Source organism: Mirounga angustirostris, unplaced genomic scaffold, assembly GCF_029215605.1.
Source record: "Mirounga angustirostris isolate CCGP_5_RB_7025 unplaced genomic scaffold, mMirAng1.0.hap1 SCAF_6, whole genome shotgun sequence".
Taxonomy (NCBI): domain Eukaryota; kingdom Metazoa; phylum Chordata; class Mammalia; order Carnivora; family Phocidae; genus Mirounga; species Mirounga angustirostris.
In genome coordinates this window covers 124,767,790-124,788,141 of record NW_026991714.1, presented here as the reverse complement: position 1 = coordinate 124,788,141, position 20,352 = coordinate 124,767,790, and the positions used below count along the sequence as shown (strand labels likewise).

The 20,352-nt window shown below is 43.7% G+C and overlaps 1 protein-coding gene across 1 annotated transcript in view; it reads right to left on the bottom strand.

Moving 5' to 3' along the window:
• The window catches only part of PI4K2A (phosphatidylinositol 4-kinase type 2 alpha), a 31,164-nt gene extending 15,607 nt beyond the window's left edge, over positions 1 to 15,557 (bottom strand). The window contains exons 1-4 of the mRNA XM_045878566.3: positions 14,999 to 15,557; positions 7,429 to 7,629; positions 2,287 to 2,418; positions 1,765 to 1,918 (exon numbers count right to left, since the gene is read on the bottom strand). Coding sequence (XP_045734522.1) covers positions 1,765 to 1,918; positions 2,287 to 2,418; positions 7,429 to 7,629; positions 14,999 to 15,433 — 922 coding nt within the window. The 5' untranslated portion in view covers positions 15,434 to 15,557. The remainder of the gene's footprint in view (positions 1 to 1,764; positions 1,919 to 2,286; positions 2,419 to 7,428; positions 7,630 to 14,998) is intronic.
• Positions 15,558 to 20,352: the final 4,795 nt, after the last annotated feature.

Genomic DNA, 20,352 nt, shown 5'->3' with positions numbered 1-20,352 from the left:
TCCTCCGAATTTCCAAACTTACTATAAAACTATACTTACTATAGGGGCGCCTGAGTGGCTCAGTCTGTTGGGTGTCCAACTCTTAGTTTCAGCTCAGGTTGTAATCTTGGGGTTGTAAGATCAAGCCCTGTGTCAGGCTCTGCACTGGGCATGGAGCCTGCTTAGGATTCTCTCTCTACCTCTGCCCCTCCTCCCCCACTTGTGTGCACATGTGCGTGTACTCTCTCAAACAAACAAAACAAAACTATGCTTATTACAAAACTTAATACAAAGCTATATAAATCAAAATAGTGTGGTATTGGCATAAAAACGGACACATAGACAAATGAAATACCATACAGTCTAGACATAAACCTTTGCATGTATGATCAAATGGTTTTCGACGAGGGTGACAAGACCATTCAATGATGAAAAGATAAGTCTTTTCAACAGATGGTGCTGGGAAAACTGGATATCCACATACAGAAAATGAAGTTAGATCCTTACCTCAGACCATATACAAAAATTAACTCAAAGTGGATCCATGACCTAAATCTAAGACCAAAAATTATAAAACTCTTAAGACAAAAACATAGGGCAAAAGCTTCATGGCATTAGATTTGGCAAGAATTTCTTGCATATGACCCCAAAGGCACAGACAATAAACAAAAAAATAGACAAACTGGACTTTGTGAAAATTTAAAAATTAATTGCATCAAAAGATACTATCAACAGAATAAAAAGGCACCCCATGGAATGGTAGGAAATATTTGCAAATCATGTATTTGAAAAGGAATTAATATCCAGAATATATTTAAAAAACTCCTACAACTCAACAACAAAAAAACGTGATTAGATACAAATGGCCAAAAAGTACATGAAAAGATGTTCAGAACATCACTAATCATTAGGGAAATGCAAAACTACAAGGAGAGACCACATTATACCTACCAGGATGGCTACAAATGAAAAACAAAACAAAACAAAACCCAGAAAATAACAAGTGGTGATGAAAAGGTGGAGAAACTGGAACCCCTGTGCACCATTGGTGGGAATGTAAAAATGGTGCAGCCACTGTGGAAAACAAAACGGCAGCTCCTCAAAAAATTAAACATAGGTCAACCAGACTTCAATTAAAAAAAAATTAAACAGAACCGCCATATTACCCAGCAATTTCACTTCTGGGTATATACTCAAAAGAAATGAAAGTAGTGTCTCAAAGCTATTTTACACCCATGTTCATAACAACATTATTCACAAGAGCTAAAACATGGAAGCAACCCAAGTGTCCACTGACGGATAGATAAGCAAAATACAGTATATACATACAATGTATGTCCAGCCTGAAATAGGAAATTCTGATATATGCTGAACATGAATAAAGCTTAGCGGCATATACTAAGTGAAATAAGCCAGTCACAAAGTGACAAATACTGTATGAGTCCACTAATACGAGGTACTTAAAGACAAAACTGTCCTGTGATAGCTCTTGCTACTATGAGTAAATAGGGATCAAGGGCAAAAGTATCCCTGATGTTGCTTTGAAGAGCCAGCGTGTCTTCCGTCTGGGACCAGGAAAGAGGTTAAGATAAAACATTAGTAACTACTGGCTCCAGGATTCACTACCTCTGATAACCACACATGATGTGCCTGAACAAAGCTTGTCTTGGAAAATTATTTTCAAGGCCCTTCTGACTTAGGAAACCTTCGTCCCAAGAAGGCACTCTGGTATGGAGTACCTCGCAGTGGTCTAGCACAGGCCCCGGGCTGCCCACAGCTGCTCACCAGTGTTGCGGATGATGTAGTCCAGCACCACCAGCCGCTCAAACTGCAGCAGTAGCTGCCGGTTAGTGTTCTCCGGGAGAGGTTCTGCTTCAAAACGCCGTAGCCAGTAGTCTGCATCTTTGTAGCCTTCAACAAAGAGCTGGAATGAACCAACCTGCAGCCAAAGAGCAGGAATAAAGGTATTTCCCTCCGGCTCAAGTCCAGAGAGCCCAGGAGTGAGCCGGGTGGCCCATAATGCCCTATGGCGTTTATGTCAGAAAAAGGTCATGAGAGTGACTGCCCGTCCAAATTCAAGAAGCGCATCTAAATGGGCCAGAGGAGTAAAGTGAGAAAGGTAGGGGCTCTGTTCTCTGGAGAATTATTCCGCAAACCTTAGACCCTCAGAAATGAGGAAGACGGGCGCCTCAGGGCAGGCTATTCACATGTCTATATGCAAGTCTCCAGGTGCCTTGTTTCAGCACTTGGATGGTCATGCCACCACACATCATCACCTTTACTAAGCCACACAGGTGCAGTGTATACCTTTGGCGGTAGCCCGATGCGATTAAACCGCTGCCCAACTTTTGGCACTTTCTCTAGCGCAAGCCGCTTGCCCCTGGACTTCACTCGGTCAATGGCACTATAGTTGAAGGTATCACTGGCCAGGTATACTACCTACAGTGGAAAGAGAACAGATACCTAGGTTACAGTTGAGTATAAGGAAATATATCACTATGGCAGGGAATACCTGGATGCTCACCAATACTGTTCCTCTTCCAGGGGATGCAGAAAGAATGCACTTCTCAGCCTTTCTAATATGAGCAGTTCAGGCCAACGGAATGTTGACAAAGTGATGTCTGTATATCACTTCCGGGCCTGGCCCCTTAAATCTCCCATGATCCTTAGTTCACACTCCCCAACCTGTGCAGCTGGAAATGAAGGGCTCGGAGATGGCAAAACCACATCATGGAAGGATCTTAGATCTCTTGTCACTACACGGAGTGACAAGGGATCTGGGAGAGCTGCCTAAATGGCATGAGTCTACAATGTGAGCAAGATCCATTCAACCACTGAGATTCAGGAGTTGTTATAGCAGCTAGCAAGAATTCCCCTGTCTAAGACAGCCGTCTCCTGGGTTAGAAGAGGGCCCAGGGCCTATTTTTCTCTCCAGATAAAAACAAATTGCGATTCACTCTATACCCTTTTATTTCTTTTGAATTCTGTACTATGTGCAATTTATTCACATTTTAAAAATAAACATTAGGGGAGCCTGGGTGGCTCAGTCGGTTAAGCATCTGCCTTCAGCTCAGGTCACGATCCCAGGGTCCTGGGACTGGGCCCCGCATCAGGCTCTCTGCTCAGTGGGGAGTCTGCTTCTCCCTCTCCCTCCATCTACTGCTCTGCCTACTTGTGCTCTCTCTGTCAAATAAATAAAACCTTAAAAAAAATTAAAAAATAAACATTAAAATGGGTTTTAATCTTTAGTGAATTGCTATATAACATGCATATCTATGTAGACTATATCTGGAATATTACACAAGAAACTAGTACCAGAAGCTGCCCCTGAGAAAGGAAACGGAGTGGCTGGAAGGCAAAAGTGGGAGAGAGGCTGAACTGCTCTTCTCTGTTTACCCTACTGTGCCTTCTGATTTCTACACTAGATGCCCGCATTGCCTATTCAAAAAAAACATTTTTTTAAAGACTGTATTTATTTCTTTGAGAGAGAGAGAGAAAGAGAGAGAGAGCATGAGAGGGGTGGAGGGGCAGAGGGAGAAGCAGAAGCAGGAAACAGGCTCCCAGCTCTCTGCCCAGGACCCCAGGATCATGACCTGAGCTAAAGGCAGATGTTTAACCGACTGAGCCACCCATGAACCCTTCAAAAAAACATGTTTTAATGGGCCATCAATATTACACTTCATTGGGGCACCTGAGTGGCTCAGTTGGTTAAGCGTCCAACTCTTGATTTCAGCTCAGGTCATGATGGAGTCCCACGTCAGTCTCCGCACTGGGCGTGGAGCCTGCTTAAGATTCTCTCTCTTCCTCTCCCTCTGTCCCACCCCCCCCCCCAAAATATTACACTTGACTGTCAAATTGTGGTAATATCACTGTAATCCGTATATATGTCAATTATCACCCTTATCACACCATCTTGTGATTATCCATTTATACATCTAACCTCTCTCTTAAGACTCGAGATTTGGGGGGAAAAGAGAACATCTTATTTTATTCATATTAGCATCTTCAGCACCTAACACAGTGGCTGGCACATGCTCATTAAATATTTATTAAGGGGGGCGCCTGGGTGGCTCAGTTGGTTAAGCGACTGCCTTCGGCTCAGGTCATGATCCTGGAGTCCCTGGATCAAGTCTCGCATCGGGCTCCCTGCTCGGCAGGGAGTCTGCTTCGTCCTCTGACCCTATCCCCTCTCATGTGTTCTCTCTCTCTCAAATAAATAAATAAAATCTTAAAATATATATATATTTATTAAGTGAATGCATGAATGAGTTACAAGCTTCTTTCAGAGATAGCAACAAGTGAGTCTCAGCATATAAATAACTAAAATCAAATTTAAAATTTTCTTTTCTAAGCCTTGCAAAATTCATTACAAATAATTATTGTGCCTATGAATCTTAGAGAGGGACAAAATCATTCCCTCCCTCCTAGCCATTCATCTGTCCATCCAAAGTTAACAGGAATATCTAGAATGGATGTGCAAGGTACAGTAGGTTGGCAATCTCTGCCCAGGAAGCACAAGCACAGAAGTTAAGGAGAAAAAAGGCTTTCCTAAGAATACCTTGCCAGTTTCCACAGTGAAAACCCTCACTCTCTCAAGCAATAAACCACCCTTTCCCCCCAATCAGATTTTTTTCTTTTTTTTTTTTTTAAAGATTTTATTTATTTATTTGACAGAGAGAGACACAGCGAGAGAGGGAACACAAGCAGGGGGAGTGGGAGAGGGAGAAGCAGGCTTCCCACCAAGCAGGGAGCCCGATGCGGGGCTCGATCCCAGGACCCTGGGATCATGACCTGAGCTGAAGGTAGACACTTAACGACTCAGCCACCCAGGCGCCCCTCAGATTTATTTTCGATCGCTCTCTGTAACAACCCACTTTTTTCTCTATGACTAATGAAACTATCATAACCCGAAACCTTACAGTAACAGAGAGCAGAAACAAGCTATCAAGTGAGCCCTGGAGCCTTACTATTTGAAGCTCCATCATAACATGAGCCCTGTTCCCATAGTGACAGATGCTCTCATTAACTGGATAGAATCCTGTCACAACGGTGGGGAGGGTGGGAGAGGAGACACCTCCTCTCACTATTCTCCAGCAGCTGTAGGTTAAACTTGCAAAGTTCTGTCTCATTTCAGTCTCATGGAAGACTAATATTTTGTTGTTGCTGACTTTTTGATGCAAAACATCAAACAGGGAAACATCTAACAGGGAAAGAGGAAGACCAGAGATGGGGTAGAACAGGATCATGGCAGGTGACATTCTATTATGATTAGAATTGTCATAAAAGTACCACAGGCTAAGACATATGGAGTATTTACATTGTGCCAAGGCACTGGGCTCCGTGTTTTACATGGATTATCCTGTGTAATCTTAATAGCCGCCCCATAAAGTAGGAACTACTTATATCCTTATTTTTATAGTGAGGAAACTGAGCACGCAAAGCATGTGGGGGTGTCTTAAGTGACTTGCCAAGGGTCACCCAATCAAGAGCTGCAGAGCCAGAACTGTGACTCAAGCCCTGATTCTTAGGCACTACTCTCCAGAAACACAGGCAGAACACGCACAGGGCCAGGTGCAGACTGCTATTTACCTAGTAAAGAAAGGGAATTACAGTGATGAGCAAGGAGTATTTAAAAGAATGTTTAGAGTCTAGGAGGGGCCTAGTAGGAGGAATTCAGGTTAGGCAGGAGATCTTTGGAGCATTAATTATCATACAAGATGTTCAAAGTGTGCTATTTAACTCTGTGTACAGACAGAACTAAAGCATAAAGGGAAGTAATGAGCTGTACAAGGCCAGGCAATGAATCAGATGTCAGTGGGAGCTATAAGCAAACACTATCCCCATAGATCTGAGTTGGGGGATCTCTAGGATTGTCCCTCATGTTTTGATATTCACTCACTGATTCAGCTGGCACTTACCGAATACTTACCATAAAAACAGTACTTTGCTTGGGGCACCTGGGTGGTTCAGTCGGTTAAGTGTCTGACTCTTGATTTTGGCTCAGATCACTATCTCAGGGTCATGAGATTGCGCTGAGCATGGAGCCTGCTTGAGATTCTCCCTATCCCTCTGCTCCCCCCACGCCCCGCCCTCCAGCTCACGTGCACACTCTCTCTCAAAGCAAAAACAAAAACAAACAAAAAAAACCCACAGTACTTTGCTAGGTGCTGAGAATAAGAGGAAATTTCAAGAAATGGTCCCTGACTTCTACAAACTTACAAACCAGTTGGCTGATTGTTTGGAGTTTGGCAATAAAGGAGCAGTTAAACAACCACAACAATCACAATTTCTTCTAAAACACCCTGGGAAAACAGAAAAAATAGGTTTGAAGGGAAGCTCCTGTCTGCTGATCAGTCTCTTTGCCCACAGAGTCTACTATCTAAACCTGCAAAGAAAACCTCAAGTAGGGGTCTTTAGTCTATTGGCATGGTCCTTACAAGGTCAATGAATGGACTCCCAACTGGTCCATGAACCATCCCCATGAAATTATATGCAAAACAACAATTGCAAATATATGTATTTTTTCTGGGAATGACATCTCTAGCTTTCATCAGATTCTCAGAGGATTAAGGCCCATAGCTACAAAGATGCCCCTGCAGCCTTAGGGCATCATATCAGAGTTCCAACTTAAGTTGTTACTAAACCTCAGGTAGCCACACATACTAAATGGGTGAGGATGTGTCCTTGAATGTTCATATGCTGACCAGCAGGCATTCCTTCCCCTCACAACCCTTGGAAAGTTTCCTGGACACCTGTAGTACAGGGGCTTTTCACCTGGCATCAGTAAAATGTATGCAATCAATTCTGTATTTCAGCATACTGAAGGGGTGGCAGGGCTCAGAACCTAAGCTAAGTCTATCACACATATAAGGTGTGTGCAAATTCATTCTAAGTGTGGATTTGCCTGGATCTGGGACCTGATTTTGTTATGTTCAGATAAGTACCAGTTTCCCATAGCATAAAGATGGATGAGAATTCCATGTCAGTTCCCCGTACAGGTTCAAGCCAGACCTTTACTCTAACCCTCAGCCCATCCTAGACTCCTCCTTGCCAGAGTGACTAGCTAACATCAGTTAGTCCATTTTAGAACATATCTAAATCATGGAATAGCTCGGAAATCTAAGAGAATGAGCTACAAAAGTAGCTAGGTTTCTAACCAGTTGCAGTTACCTGGGATCGAAAGACCCGGGAAACCCATAAATGTGCATCAGAGGGTCAGTGAATTTCCTGAAATTGTATGCAAAAATTTTATGTGTATCCTTCTCAGGATAGCTTCCATCAGATGATCAAATCATGAGCCTACATCTACCACCTTCCCCCCAAAAAGGCTGAGAGCTCTAGATTCAGGGCATACATAGCCCTCCTTGGACCTAATGGCTCCATTAACAGGTAGCAGGCCCAGGAAAACTCTGGATAGGCAGTAAGGCTCCCTGGAGACAGGTCACTGACCTTTGTACGGGGTACAATGTTGAGTTCCAGTTTTTGGTCCACCAGACTGGCCCCTGCCTCTGAGAGATAGCCCTGGTTGAGGACAAGGCAGTCACGGCCAAAGCAGCAGGGACAGCATAGCTTCTGCAGCCACTTGGTCCACTTAGGATTAAGGTGCCCATATGGCTCTTCGTTCTTGGGTTTGAAGACAGCAGTGATCTTCTACACAGAGAAAAGAAAAATAGGATGTTAAAGGCAAATTGATTAAAGTGGGTCACAGACCAGGTCAGCAGGACTCTAGAAAGAAACGAGAAGGCACAGGCAGACAATCCCTAAAGACAGACACTGGCTTCTCCCCAGCTTGTAAGTGGAAGACACAGCTCATGTGTGCAGCTAAGAGACCCACTGCCAGAAAGGGCTGTGGCCAAAGAAGATGCCACATCTAGTATACATGGTAAAACAGATTTTCACACCATCAAACCCCAACTTCCAAGGTAAATTCATACAAACTGTTGTTCTGCATCAATTAGGTAAAAGCTCAAAAAAGTACCAACTGAAAGGAAATGAATAAGGTATTATGCTATAAGGTTAAAAAAACTCCAGCAGTGCTTGATTTCCTCTATCAGTCTTATTATCTCACTCCCTGGGTGTTAACAAAACCTTAAAATAAAAAGTTTAGGAACAACAAACTAAGAAAGCAATGGAAGGAAAAACTGACAGCGTGAAAAAGAATCTGCCATCTGATTACAATAGGGTTCTTTTAAGTAACTCTGATAGGCAAGAGATTAGGACATGAGAGCCCACAAAGATTAAAATCCATCTTCTCTTGCAGGTGAGAACTTAATCCTCAGAGGTCCTTAGAAATATGGGATGCTGCTGCAACCCCAAAACAATGGGCCTCCCTTCTGGAGTCTTCCTCCCTAGGCCAGGCAGCCCTCCACGGTTATTTCACATTTGTCTCATTCCCTCTAGTCCCCAAACTGGTACTTTCAAAGGAAGAAAAGTAAATATGCTCTCCAAGTGATTCATCTTTGTATCATATGACTCTCCCTCTCTCTCACCCCACAGCCAACTCAAGCTAGTCTGGGTCATAAGACATTTTCCTCTGAGTGTCACTTCCTGACAGGCAGGTCACAGCAGAAAACATACGCCCATCTGCCTGCATTAAGTATGTACTCATATTAGGAACTGGCCAGATACATGTCTCCAACAATAATTGGTCCATCTTGAGGCTAGTTCTTTCAAGAAGCCTTGCAAGAATTTGAGAGGACAAGAAAAATACAGAACTCTCCTCCCTCCAAAGGAATCAATTTATTCTTAAACACAAACAACCTTACTGATTCACTGGGGAAAGTCAAATGCATAAATTCATATCCTAGGCCTTCAGATTTACCTTTTTATCCAAAATGGCTAGCAAAAGGCCTAAGTTAGCAATATTCCTGGCTCTGTACCCCCAGAACCCTGGGCTCCAAACCACACAGCAGCAGAAACAAGGGACTCCTATCACTCAGAGAATGACCGATGAGTCCATGGTAACTCTCTGGAACTAGACAATAAAACCACAGGACAGCTTGAGGCACATCCCCCACAACTTAACAGTCAGTTCAACTGAGGTACAATGTGGAGTTCGGCAGGCTGCTTCCCAGCGGAAGGAAGACCAAGACAATCTTATTAGCGGGGCTGAAAAATACCAGGACTGAGGCCTAAATTCCTCCATTAAAGAAAGCAGAAACTGAAGGCCAAGATCGCAGCCAAAGCGCCATTTACAGACTCACCTCTCAAACTTCTCCATTTCCTTCCAACAGGAGAATCGGAAAGCATCTTGAGGACTGTGGAAGCATTAGTGACCATCACTACCTCGGTATCACACAGGGTTCATTAAATAATAACGTTTGGACTGGACAAATGGAGGGACAGTAGGGTGAGAAGGATGGATGAACAGAAAGATATTAGGCAGGAAGGGAGACAAGTGCCCTTCAGGACTAAGCATGGCCTCAGTTCATTTCAGTTCTGCTAACATGTGCTCAGTCCTTCATTTGTGTAAGACAGTGTGTGAGCGCCGCAGGTTTGCTGGATGATACATGACACAGCCTCAGGCCTAATTTCCAAAGCTGACGTGAACTTCACATTTTCAGCTGTATTCCTGAATACTCAAGAATACTCAAGAACTACTCAAATCAGAAAGGCACCCACCACTGTTTGGTTGAGAAAGAAAATGTCTACTGCCTAATTTTTCTCATTCTCCTCTCTCTTCTTTACTATACTTTCAATTCCTTTCTTACATTTAGTTAGGAGTAAGCTTCGGTTTGATGCCAATTTTTTTTTTTTTTAAAGATTTTATTTATCTGACAGAGAGAGACACAGCGAGAGAGGGAACACAAACAGGGGGAGTGGGAGAGGGAGAAGCAGGCTTCCCGCGGAGCAGGGAGCCTGATGCGGGGCTCGATCCCAGGACCCTGGGACCATGACCTCAGCCAAAGGCAGACGCTTAACGACTGAGCCACCCAGGTGCCCCGCCAATATTTTTCAAATGCCTTTCCTTACCACCCACTGACTAACCCTCCTTTAATGAAAGGGCTGAGGTACAGGGAGCTTAAGCAGCAGCAGCAATGGAACTGGGGATCCAAAGAGAACTGCACAGGAATCAGGAGGCCACTCACTGGCTGGTGTCAGAACCCGAACCAAATACTGGGACCTGGAACGCAAAGAGTTTTCTCTATCTATCCAGCAGCCCCAAGGAGGAGGTATTATGTGACACTAAAATTTAAGGTAGTTCAAGCACATCACTCATATTGTACAGTGAAATACACAGAAATAACTTCTTATAAAAGTCGGGTTTTTTTTTTTTAATTTGGTAAACGTGAAGCTGATGATTCTCCAACATTTTGGTCTGAAGATCCCTTTAAACTCTTAATTATTAAAGACCCCCAAAACTTTTGTTTATGTGGGTAAACCCTACATTTGCTGTATTACAAATTAAAACTGAAATGTTAAGACTGTTAATTCATTTAATAAAAATAAACCTATTACATGTTAATATGGGTGCTATGTTTTTGTGAAAAATAACTATTTTCAAAAACAATTTTTAGTGAAAAGGCAGGCACTGTTTCACATTTTTGCAATCTCTCTAGTGTCTGGCTTAATAAAAGGCAACTGTATTTTCAACATCTTAATATTCAATCTGTTTCGATATCACACACCATGTAGCCCCTGAGAATCTCCACTGTGCACTCACAAGGAAGTAAGAATGAAAATGGCAAATAGTCTTAAAATTGTTATAAAAATAATTTTGACCTGGGCACTCCTAAAAGGATTCCTACAGGTCCTTCAGCCTCAGACAACTGCTGTATACTGTATTGGGAGTCGGATAGAAACAGCACTCCTATTTAGGCAGAGAAGCCTTATTTACATGTTAACTCTCAGAAAAGAGAGGGATGGGCTACTCCAAATATATGAGACCCTGAAAGAAGACGGGATCCAAACAGAATGCCAACAGAAGAGATTTAGACTGTATTTATTTTCCTATCCACTGCCATTGACCCAACCTGTCTCATCCGTTACAACTGGTGGCCTGGGACAGGTCCCTACAATAGATGGTAATGATGCTTAAAAACCTCAAGAACTACATCTAAATATGACATACAAACTTGACTACCTCTTGACATTTTAGGGAAAAAAAAAAGTTATTCTGGGGGTGCCTGGGTGGCTCAGTCCATTAAGCATCTGCCTTCGGCTCAGGTCGTGATCTCAGGGTCCTGGTATCGAGCCCCAAGTCCAGCTCTCTGCTCAGTGGGGAGTCTGCTTCTCCCTCTCCCTCTGTGCTTGCACACACTCTCTCTCTCACTCTCGCTCTCAAATAAATAAGAATTTAAAGAATTATTCTGTTTGAGATCTTTATTCTTTGTTGGGCTATCAGTGTTGCTCTCAACCACGTATAAGGACATCAGAATTTCTTGGGAGGGCACAGGTAGTTGGAAGAAGCACACTCAGGACTATAACATAATTTTATATTTGAAAAATGAAAAAAAAAATCTGTACCATTTTCATGACAAGCTCCTGATGGATAAGTATTTTTAAAAGACTGCAAATTACGATATAAGGCCTAGTTCCTAGAACATGTGAGCAGTATCCATAAAATTTTGAAGCAAATACCAATTAACATTATCTAATAAATTACTATTCTCAGTGGTCATAAAATCATCATCTCAAAATTATACTACTTTTGCTTTATTCAATGCCATGTATCCAAGAAACCCTAATCCAGAGGTCAGTGGGCATTAACTTAACAAAAGGCAAAACACTTGGGAGTTCCTGCTACGTACCAGGAACTATGCCAAAGGCTTTCATGTGTGATATCGCATTTAATCTTCTTAATAAACTAATGAATCACATGCTATTCTATGATTCTTGGCAATATGAACATATAATATTACTAGCCTCACAAAACAGAAAATGCTCAAAAAATATTTTCATAGGTGACTGAGCATAAGACCAGAAAGCAGAAGAATGCAAGTGAGGAGGGTAATATGAGCACTCTCTACCATGCCTTCTAATCTAGCATTTTCCATCTTACTGTTCTCTAGGTCTCCACTTGCTTGCCCTGAGGGAGAAACCATCCTAAATTGGGAAATGAAATCAGGGCTATTATCTTCAGGAACCTTCTAGCCTCTCTAGCTCCAAAAGCAGGTCTGGCAGAAACTGCTGGTTCCCCCAATCTCTGTTCCCTCTTCTTCCTTGGACACGGGACTCCACGTGTGGGGCAAAATAAAGACTACAGTCCCCAACCACTACTGCAGTTAAGTTCTGAACAACGGAATATAAAAAGAGTCTGGTGCAACTTCTATGAAATATCTTAAAGGAAGAGGGCATACTCTCCCTCTCCTTTCCTTCTTCCAACTGGTTGAAAAACAGACAAGATGGGGCGCCTGGGTGGCTCAGTTGGTTAAGCGACTGCCTTCAGCTCAGGTCATGATCCCAGGGTCCTGGGATCGAGTCCCGCATCAGGCACCCTGCTCTGCGGGGAGCCTGCTTCTCCCTCTCCCACTCCCCCTGCTTGTGTTCCCTCTCTCGCTGTGTCTCTCTCTGTCAAATAAATAAAGAAAATCTTTAAAAAAAAAAAAAAAAGAAAAACAGACAAGATGTCTGCAGTCTGAGTAGCCATCTTGGATCATGAAGTGGAAGCCACATGCTAGGGATGGCTCATCAGCTGGATGGAAGGATGCACATTGTTCATATTGCCATGCCAGCCCTGGGCAGCCTAGAGATTTCTTCTGTGAGAGTTAATGTATTTTTATTCAAGTCATTATTATTTTAAATTTTCTGCCACACATAGCCAAATGTAATCCTAACCAATATGGTAGATGAAAAGAGGAAGCAGAAATTCAGATGACTAACTTTGATGCAGCACTGCATAGTTTTTAGGAGCATGAATTCTGGAGCCGGTTGGCCTGGGTCTGAATCCTGCCTCCTACTTACTAGCTGTTAAGACCCTAAGCAAATTAGTTATACTGTGTGCCTTGATGTCATCATCTGTGGGGATAATAATAGTACCTACTTCCAAGGGTGTTATAAGTGCTAAGTGAATTATTATTCGTGAAGCACTTAAAACAGTACCTAGCATATAGTAAGTGCTATCTACGTTATTTGTTAAATAAAATAAACAAACACATTTGGAGCAGGGCCAAAGATGACACGACCAACTACAGTGAGCCTGTGGTTCATTGTAACCCACCACAGCATTTAGGAAGCGGTCCTCTGCTCTGAACCACATTTTCCTCAGTGGGAGCAAGATGGTTATCTTAATAAGTTTTGTCAGGGCATATGTGTTTTGACTTCCTCTCGAAGAAAGGACAGTGGCCAGGATTTAGACCCTGGGATCCTGCAAATCACCAAGGAACATACCCGCAGTCTGTCATTCTCTGTAGCCTATGCACAGAGGTGGTAGTAAATTTACCTGCCAGGTAGAAGTGAAAGATCTTATTACTCCCACCTGTCAGAGCACCAGATCACTTCTCAACTGACCTGACACACTTCCAACAAAGCTGTAAAGTGTCATGAAAGAAAAATAAAAACCTTCCTCCTGTTCCTATACCTATCAAAGATAATTAGTCCCTTCTTACATCAGCCAACAAGCTAAAAAAAAAAAAGTAAAATAAAATAAAAAATAAAAACCACTTACATAAAAAATTAAAGTATCTTGCTAATAACATTTAGACCTCAGGACACCCACTGTTCTTATATTCTAGAAGTAATGGTTCCCCTTTGAGCTTTCAATTTAACTCAGTGCTCCCTTACTTGAGGGACTTGGAAAGACCTATTATTCCCAAAGTTTTCCCCAACTCCCCCAACTCAGTTTATGTTAATTGCACTGATGGCAGAATTGCTTTCTGGTTCTTGATAATTCAGGGACAACAACATCTGGGAGAATGACCAGATCATTCAATGAACCTAACCAAGGGCTACAAGTCAGAGTCGATCCTGGCCACTCGGCACTCCTCTAAGAACAGCATACCACCCATCTAAAGAGTTCACCCAGGAGAGACACAGCAAAAATTTGCAGGAGATTTGACAACCATTATTTTAATAAGTATAACAATAGTAATTTTTCCAATAAACCATTCTGGCCCATCTGAGAACTCTGACAGGGAAAAGTTAATATGTTTTGACCCACTGATATTCCAATGATACCTCTGGTTTGATATGAATGCCTTAAATTCTTCTGCAGCTATCAAAAGAATAAAGTCACCTCTCAGCTGCCCTGGTCACCCCATGTCCCATCCCAACCCATCTCATCCCCATCCCCCTTTATACATATGCAAGGGACAAAAAATAAAGGTCAGCAAACACTTTGCCTGAGCTAAAAAGTAAACTGCTGATAGTCCTAGGAGGGAAATGAAAGTAAAAGGTAGCAGGCAGTCCTGTGTTTCTAAAACTCCGCATTCTTTACTGAAGAACCATAAAAAAGAATTTGAACAATCTCCCAGAAGTGAGCAATAACCAGGACAGACGAAACTGGTTTAAGTCCACCCACTCCATCACTGACGTCTGCCAGCAAGAGACCTGGGACGGTGGTAGACATCCCCACAACACAGAAGGCTGGAACTGAACCCTCAGAGCCCTTGATGGATCACCCGTCCTCCTCAGTGAACAGCGACAACGCTGGTTCGGTCCAAAAAGAGGAAATGGGCCCAAAGCTCAAATCTGTAGGACAATGGCCGAATAGCAGTCTCCGTAGTTTAAAGCTAAGGAATCTACTAGAAAGTAGCATCTCCCCGCGCGTCTCCGTCGACAGGCCGATTGCCCCACCACACCGCCGGGCCCCTGGCCTGTATCTGGTCAATTTCCTCTTTTCATTCTCCGCTCACTCCTCCCCCACCAAATAGGTTCTGATTTACTTCTTCAGTCCGCAGAGCTTCTCCATCTCCAGTCCTCAGGGGCATTCCAAAATCTTGCCAAGCGGCTCTGCACTGTGAAGTTTCTCCCTTTTGCAGCCTTTCAACCCCCCTTCTCCCTCTGGCTGTGCGAAGCTGCTAACTCCCCCGGACAGGCTCACCCTCCCCAAAGGCGGCGGCGGCCCCCACCCCGCTCTCACCCCCTGAGGGTCCTTGACGAAGTAGCTTCCGCTGGAGCCCTGGTAGATGCGCTCGGGGAAGATGCAGCGCTCGATGGCCACCTCGGCCTGCCGCACCACCGCCTCGAACTCGGGGTCCTCCGGGAACTCGTTCCGCTCGCGGTGGGCCTGCGCGGCGTGCGCCGCCGCCGCCGCCTGGGCGGCCAGGGCTTGGGCCTGCGCCGCCACGGTTTGGGTCTGGCCTTGGGCCGCCGCGCCCCGAGCCCGATCTAGCAGTGGCTGCCGCTCCCGGTCGTGGCCTGGCGAGCCCGGCGGAGAGGGGGCCGGGCCAGCCGCCGCCGCCACTCGGACCGCGCCCCCCGGCACCTGCGGAAAGTGAGCGCCCGAGCCGGACGGGAAGGTGTAGTCCGGGGGTTGGGCCCGTTCGGGGGACACCAGTGGGCTCGTTTCGTCCATCCCTCAGGCCGCCGGCTCCGGGTCCCGGTACGCTCCACAGCTGAGCTCGGGCCCGGGACCAATCCGCGAAACCCCCAACCCCCGACTGGCCAACCAGGTCGCGGCGCCTCGCTGGCCCCGCCCCTACCCAGCCTGTTTACTTGGCGACGAGTCGGCACGACCCCTCGCGCGCGAACGATAACCAATCAGAACCAGCGTGTACGTAATCGCGCCCTCCGCATTTTTCGCCCGTCACCGTCTGTGAAGACTGCGCATGTTCCAAGAGCCAAACCTGGGTCAGACACGCCCCCTGCTCTTACCAGCCCAGCCCCTCCCGTAGCTTCCAATTGCTGACCTGTCTGTGGGAGCTTTCAGTAAAGTAGCCTACCTAATCAGTCAGTCATTTGTTGAGTGCCTATTATGAACCAACCAGCTATGAAACTGGAGAAATCTAATCTTTGTATCTACATTCATGCAATCATGCACTCATTCATAAAATATTTATTGAGCACCTACTATGTTCTAAGCGCTAGAGAGACAAAAATGAAGCAAAGAAACAAAATCCCTATCTACCTAAATAAAAAGGGTTTTAAAAAATCACAGGCCCAGTGCAATTTAGAGAGTCTGGCCTGGATGCTCTATGCTTCTTTGTTAATTGAAGAAAGATATGGTCTTATGTGGGGCACCTGGGTGGCTCAGTCATTAAATGTCTGCCTTTGGCTCAGGTCATGATCTCAGGGTCCTGGGATCGAGCCCCACATCGGGTTCCTTGCTCAGCGGGAAGCCTGCTTCTCCCTCTCCCACTCCCCCTGCTTGTGTTCCTGCCCTCACTGTGTCTCTCTCTGTCAAATAAATAAATAAAATCTTTAAAAAAGATATGGTCTTATAAGACTAGAAAGTTCCATGAGGTAAGAGTACAGGACTGTTTTATTCACCACTGTAAAACCCTGGTGTCTAGACATGATAGGGACTCTGTATATTTTTTATTAGTGGAAAAGAGAAGGAAGAACTGTCCTTGCCCTCAAGAGGAAGACATATAGCTCTCTGAGGCGGCAGGAGAAAAGGAGCCATCAATGAAAACTGAAAACTCAGAATTTCAGCAATTTGGGGGTAGGCTAGAAAGTCAGCAAAGGCCTTAAAGGGGGCATGTGCTATGAGCTAAGTCTTAAAGAAAGAATGTAATTAGATTACTGGGGGGGAAAGGGAGAAAAGAGGGAATCAGAATCATTTGAGTTTGAACCCCATCTCTACACTTTAGCCTCTGTTTTCTCACCTGTAAAATGGGAATTATCATCCCTTCTTCAATTAAATAAGAATTAAGATAATGTCTGTAGAACACTGACATAGTGCTTGGTACATAATTATCCCTCCCTTAAATAAGAATCAAGATAATGTATGTAAAACAGCACAATGGTTAGTACACTCAACAAATGGTACCACCTTTTTTTATCGTTAATGTTGTTTTTGTTTTTGTGCTTAAAATCACCAAGATTAGAGCCCTGGGTTTTCACAAGAGATAATCAGCCATATTGTAACCAATATTTCATAATCATTCTTTCTTGAATCAAATTATTGTCACAGTACTAGAAGTACTAGAAATACTGAACTGAACTGAATTGAACTGAAACAACTATTGTTGGGGCGCCTGGGTGGCTCAGTCGTTAAGCGCCTGCCTTCGGCTCAGGTCATGATCCCAGGCTCCTGGGATCAAGCCCCACATCAGGCTCCCTGCTCAGTGGGAAGCCTGCTTCTCGCTCTCCCACTCCCCCTGCTTGTGGCGAGCCCTCTCTCACTGTGTCTCTGTCAAATAAATAAATAAAATCTTTAAAAAAAAAAAAAAAGAAAGAAACAACTATTGTTTAATTGTATGTGTGAGAATGTCTTAAACATTTTTTGCCACATAAACCATCTTAGGCAAAGATCCATACAGTTTCCTCTTTCAGTTAGAAGACATGTATTTCCCTTTCTTATCCAGACATCGAATAATTCAGTAATACTTGCCTCTTGCATCCCAGGGATCACATCTACAGAGATGATCTCTTGGAATTATTCGTCTCATTTAGCCCATAAGCTTCAAATTTTTGTGGAAAATTCTCAAAATTTATTTTTGATTCTACCCCTTAGAACTTGATTTTCCTTCTACTGAAAAAAAAGTGTCAATACATTCCCTATTACCTATGAAGAGCTAGCACTCACCAAATAACTAAGCACGTGCCAGACATTGTTTCATGTAAAGTACATGGATATAACTGGATTACATGTAAATGGCATTACAGCTCTTATGATGTTGGAAACTGAGTAAAGTAACTTGCCTATGGTCATGCAGCTGGTAAGTGGCAGAGCTGGATCCAAATCCAGGGAGACCAGCTCAATGCTTTTAACACTATATTGCCTCTTATTAAATATCTCTATGAGATGTGTTTTATATGTGATGTGGGAAGCAAAGGCAAAAGAAAAATTAAATTTCCTTACTACTTACAGCCCACTGACAAGTCCTTAAAACAGGCAGAGTGGCATTCCTCTAGGAACTCAGCTATCCTGACGTTAATATTTTGCTAAGGGCAAAAGGCTTAGCTTAACATTATCCCAACAATGCCTCCTGCCCCCCCGCCATCCTATAAGTCTACTTTAACATATAAACATTCCTTTAGAAACTTCCTTTATATCTACCCCCCAAGATATCAGTTGGCAATCATCCCCCAAGCATATGACCTACCAATATACATCTGAAGGGTCTCATGACTAAGATTTTATTAGACAGTAATAAATGACCTTTTCCTAACAATAGCTAACCCCCTCGAAGTCTTGGAAACCTTGCTTCCATAATTCCTTAGAGACTTACGCTATCCCTAGCCCCCTCCCAACTTGAAAGTATATAACCAGCCATTCCTCATGACCCCGGTGCAGCTCTTTCTGCCCACAGGTCCTGTCCCTGTGCTCTGTCCCCGTGCTTTAATAAAACCACCTTTTTGCACTGAGTATATCTCAGAAATTCTTTCTTGGCCATTGCCTCTGAACCCCAACATCTTTCCTAAATCAGCATGTACCCCCTTTCTTTCCATTTTTACTGATGCCATTTACTTTTGAGACTCTCAATATATCTTAGCTACGTTATTAAAATAGCTTGTGAGGGTGCCTGGGTGGCTCAGTTGGTTGAGCGACTGCCTTCGGCTCAGGTCATGATCCTGGAGTCCCGGGGATGGAGTCCCGCATCAGGCTCCCTGCTCCGCAGGGAGCCTGCTTCTCCCTCTGACCCTCCCCCCTCTCATGTGCTCTCTGTCTCTCTCATTCTCTCTGTCTCAGACAAATAAATAAAATCTTAAAAAATAAATAAATAAAATAGCTTGTGAGTTTGTTTCTCTGCTTCCAATCTCTCTGGTTATCTCTGAGCATCACTACCAGATTAATTTTCTTAAAACACTGGTTTCCTGGTGTCACTGCTCTGATTAAGAAACTACATTTTTTATTGCAGTAAAATATGCATATTTATAATTTTAACCATTCCCAAGTGTACAGGTCAGTAACATTAAATACATTCACAATGTTGCATAACCATCACCACTGCCTATACCCAAAACATTTTAATCATCCCAACAAAAACTCTGTATCCATTAAACAATAACTCCCTCTTTCTCTAGCTCCTGGTAACTTCAACTTTCTGTGTCTATGAATTTGCCCATTCAAAACACTACATTTTGCAAACCATATCTTCCCCTAATTTTTCAGGTTTCTCCATAACTTAACCACAATCTATTTAACCTTATTTCATCAAATTTTCTAATATACTTTCTCTAATCTAATAAGATCTGTTTTCTTGACATGCCATTCTCTCAACAACTGTATTTATATTTATAGTCACTACCACATAGTTTAGCAGGCTTAACCATTGAGTGTTAGAGCTGGTTGAATCTTACAGGTTTGCTAGTCCAATCTCATTTTATAGGCTGGAGAACTTAATAACTTGCTTGAAGTCACACACACTTGGTGGCAGACATGGGATTTGAACACAGAATCCAAGTCTTTTAAAACCATGTAAACTGCTGTTTATGGAGCACTTACAATGTCACAGACACAGTACTGAGCATTTTACACTGTATTCTCATACAAGTGCTGGGGAGTCTTTATCATTATTATTATTTTCATTTTCTATTCCACAGATGAGGAAACGCCCAAATCAGGGAAGCAGTTTGTTTACTCTCTTCATGCACTTGCCTTCTTTTAATAATTAAATATAGTCTTGAATTTTTCCATGGGCATGAATCTTTTCTTCTCCACATGTAGGCAGTAAGTCCCATGAGGGCAGCGATCACGTCTTTTCTAGCTGCATTCACAGTGGTCAGTAAATAAACATGTGGATAAAAGGATTGGCGTGCACGATATTTGGAGAATTTGCTCCAATCTTGACACTGTATTTTAAACACAAAAGATCTGAGTAATGACAACAACGCAAATCCTTACAATGAGTGAATGCGGAAGTGTCCTGGTATCACAGTGCTGGCACGGGGCCGACACACATTAAACCGCAGCTGCCTGGTCCAGCATGTTACAATTCACAAAGCTGAAACTCAAAAGCCAGGTTTGGGTTCTGTCCTCAAACTCCAGGGAGGAGCCATTTACATCTCTGAAGGTCCGCGCAGGATCCGAGCCGCTTGAATTGGTGGTCACTGTTGTTTCTGACCCAGGTTCTGTTTTGTTTTTGTCGACGTTTAGGCTAGGCTGTCTCTGGGTAGACGAGACCTAAGGTCTCTCTCCATCAGGTGGCGGAGGTAGGACCGTGGGTTCAGCCCCACCCCTCTCTCGGATGTTTGACCCGAGCTCTTGAGACACTCCGCCCCGCACAAAGATGGCGCAGAGTCCGCGCTGGGCCAATGGAAAGTGGCGTTGCTCCCGGTTGCCTAGGTTACAGCCAATGGGCAGCGGGAATTGCGCCCAGTGCGGCC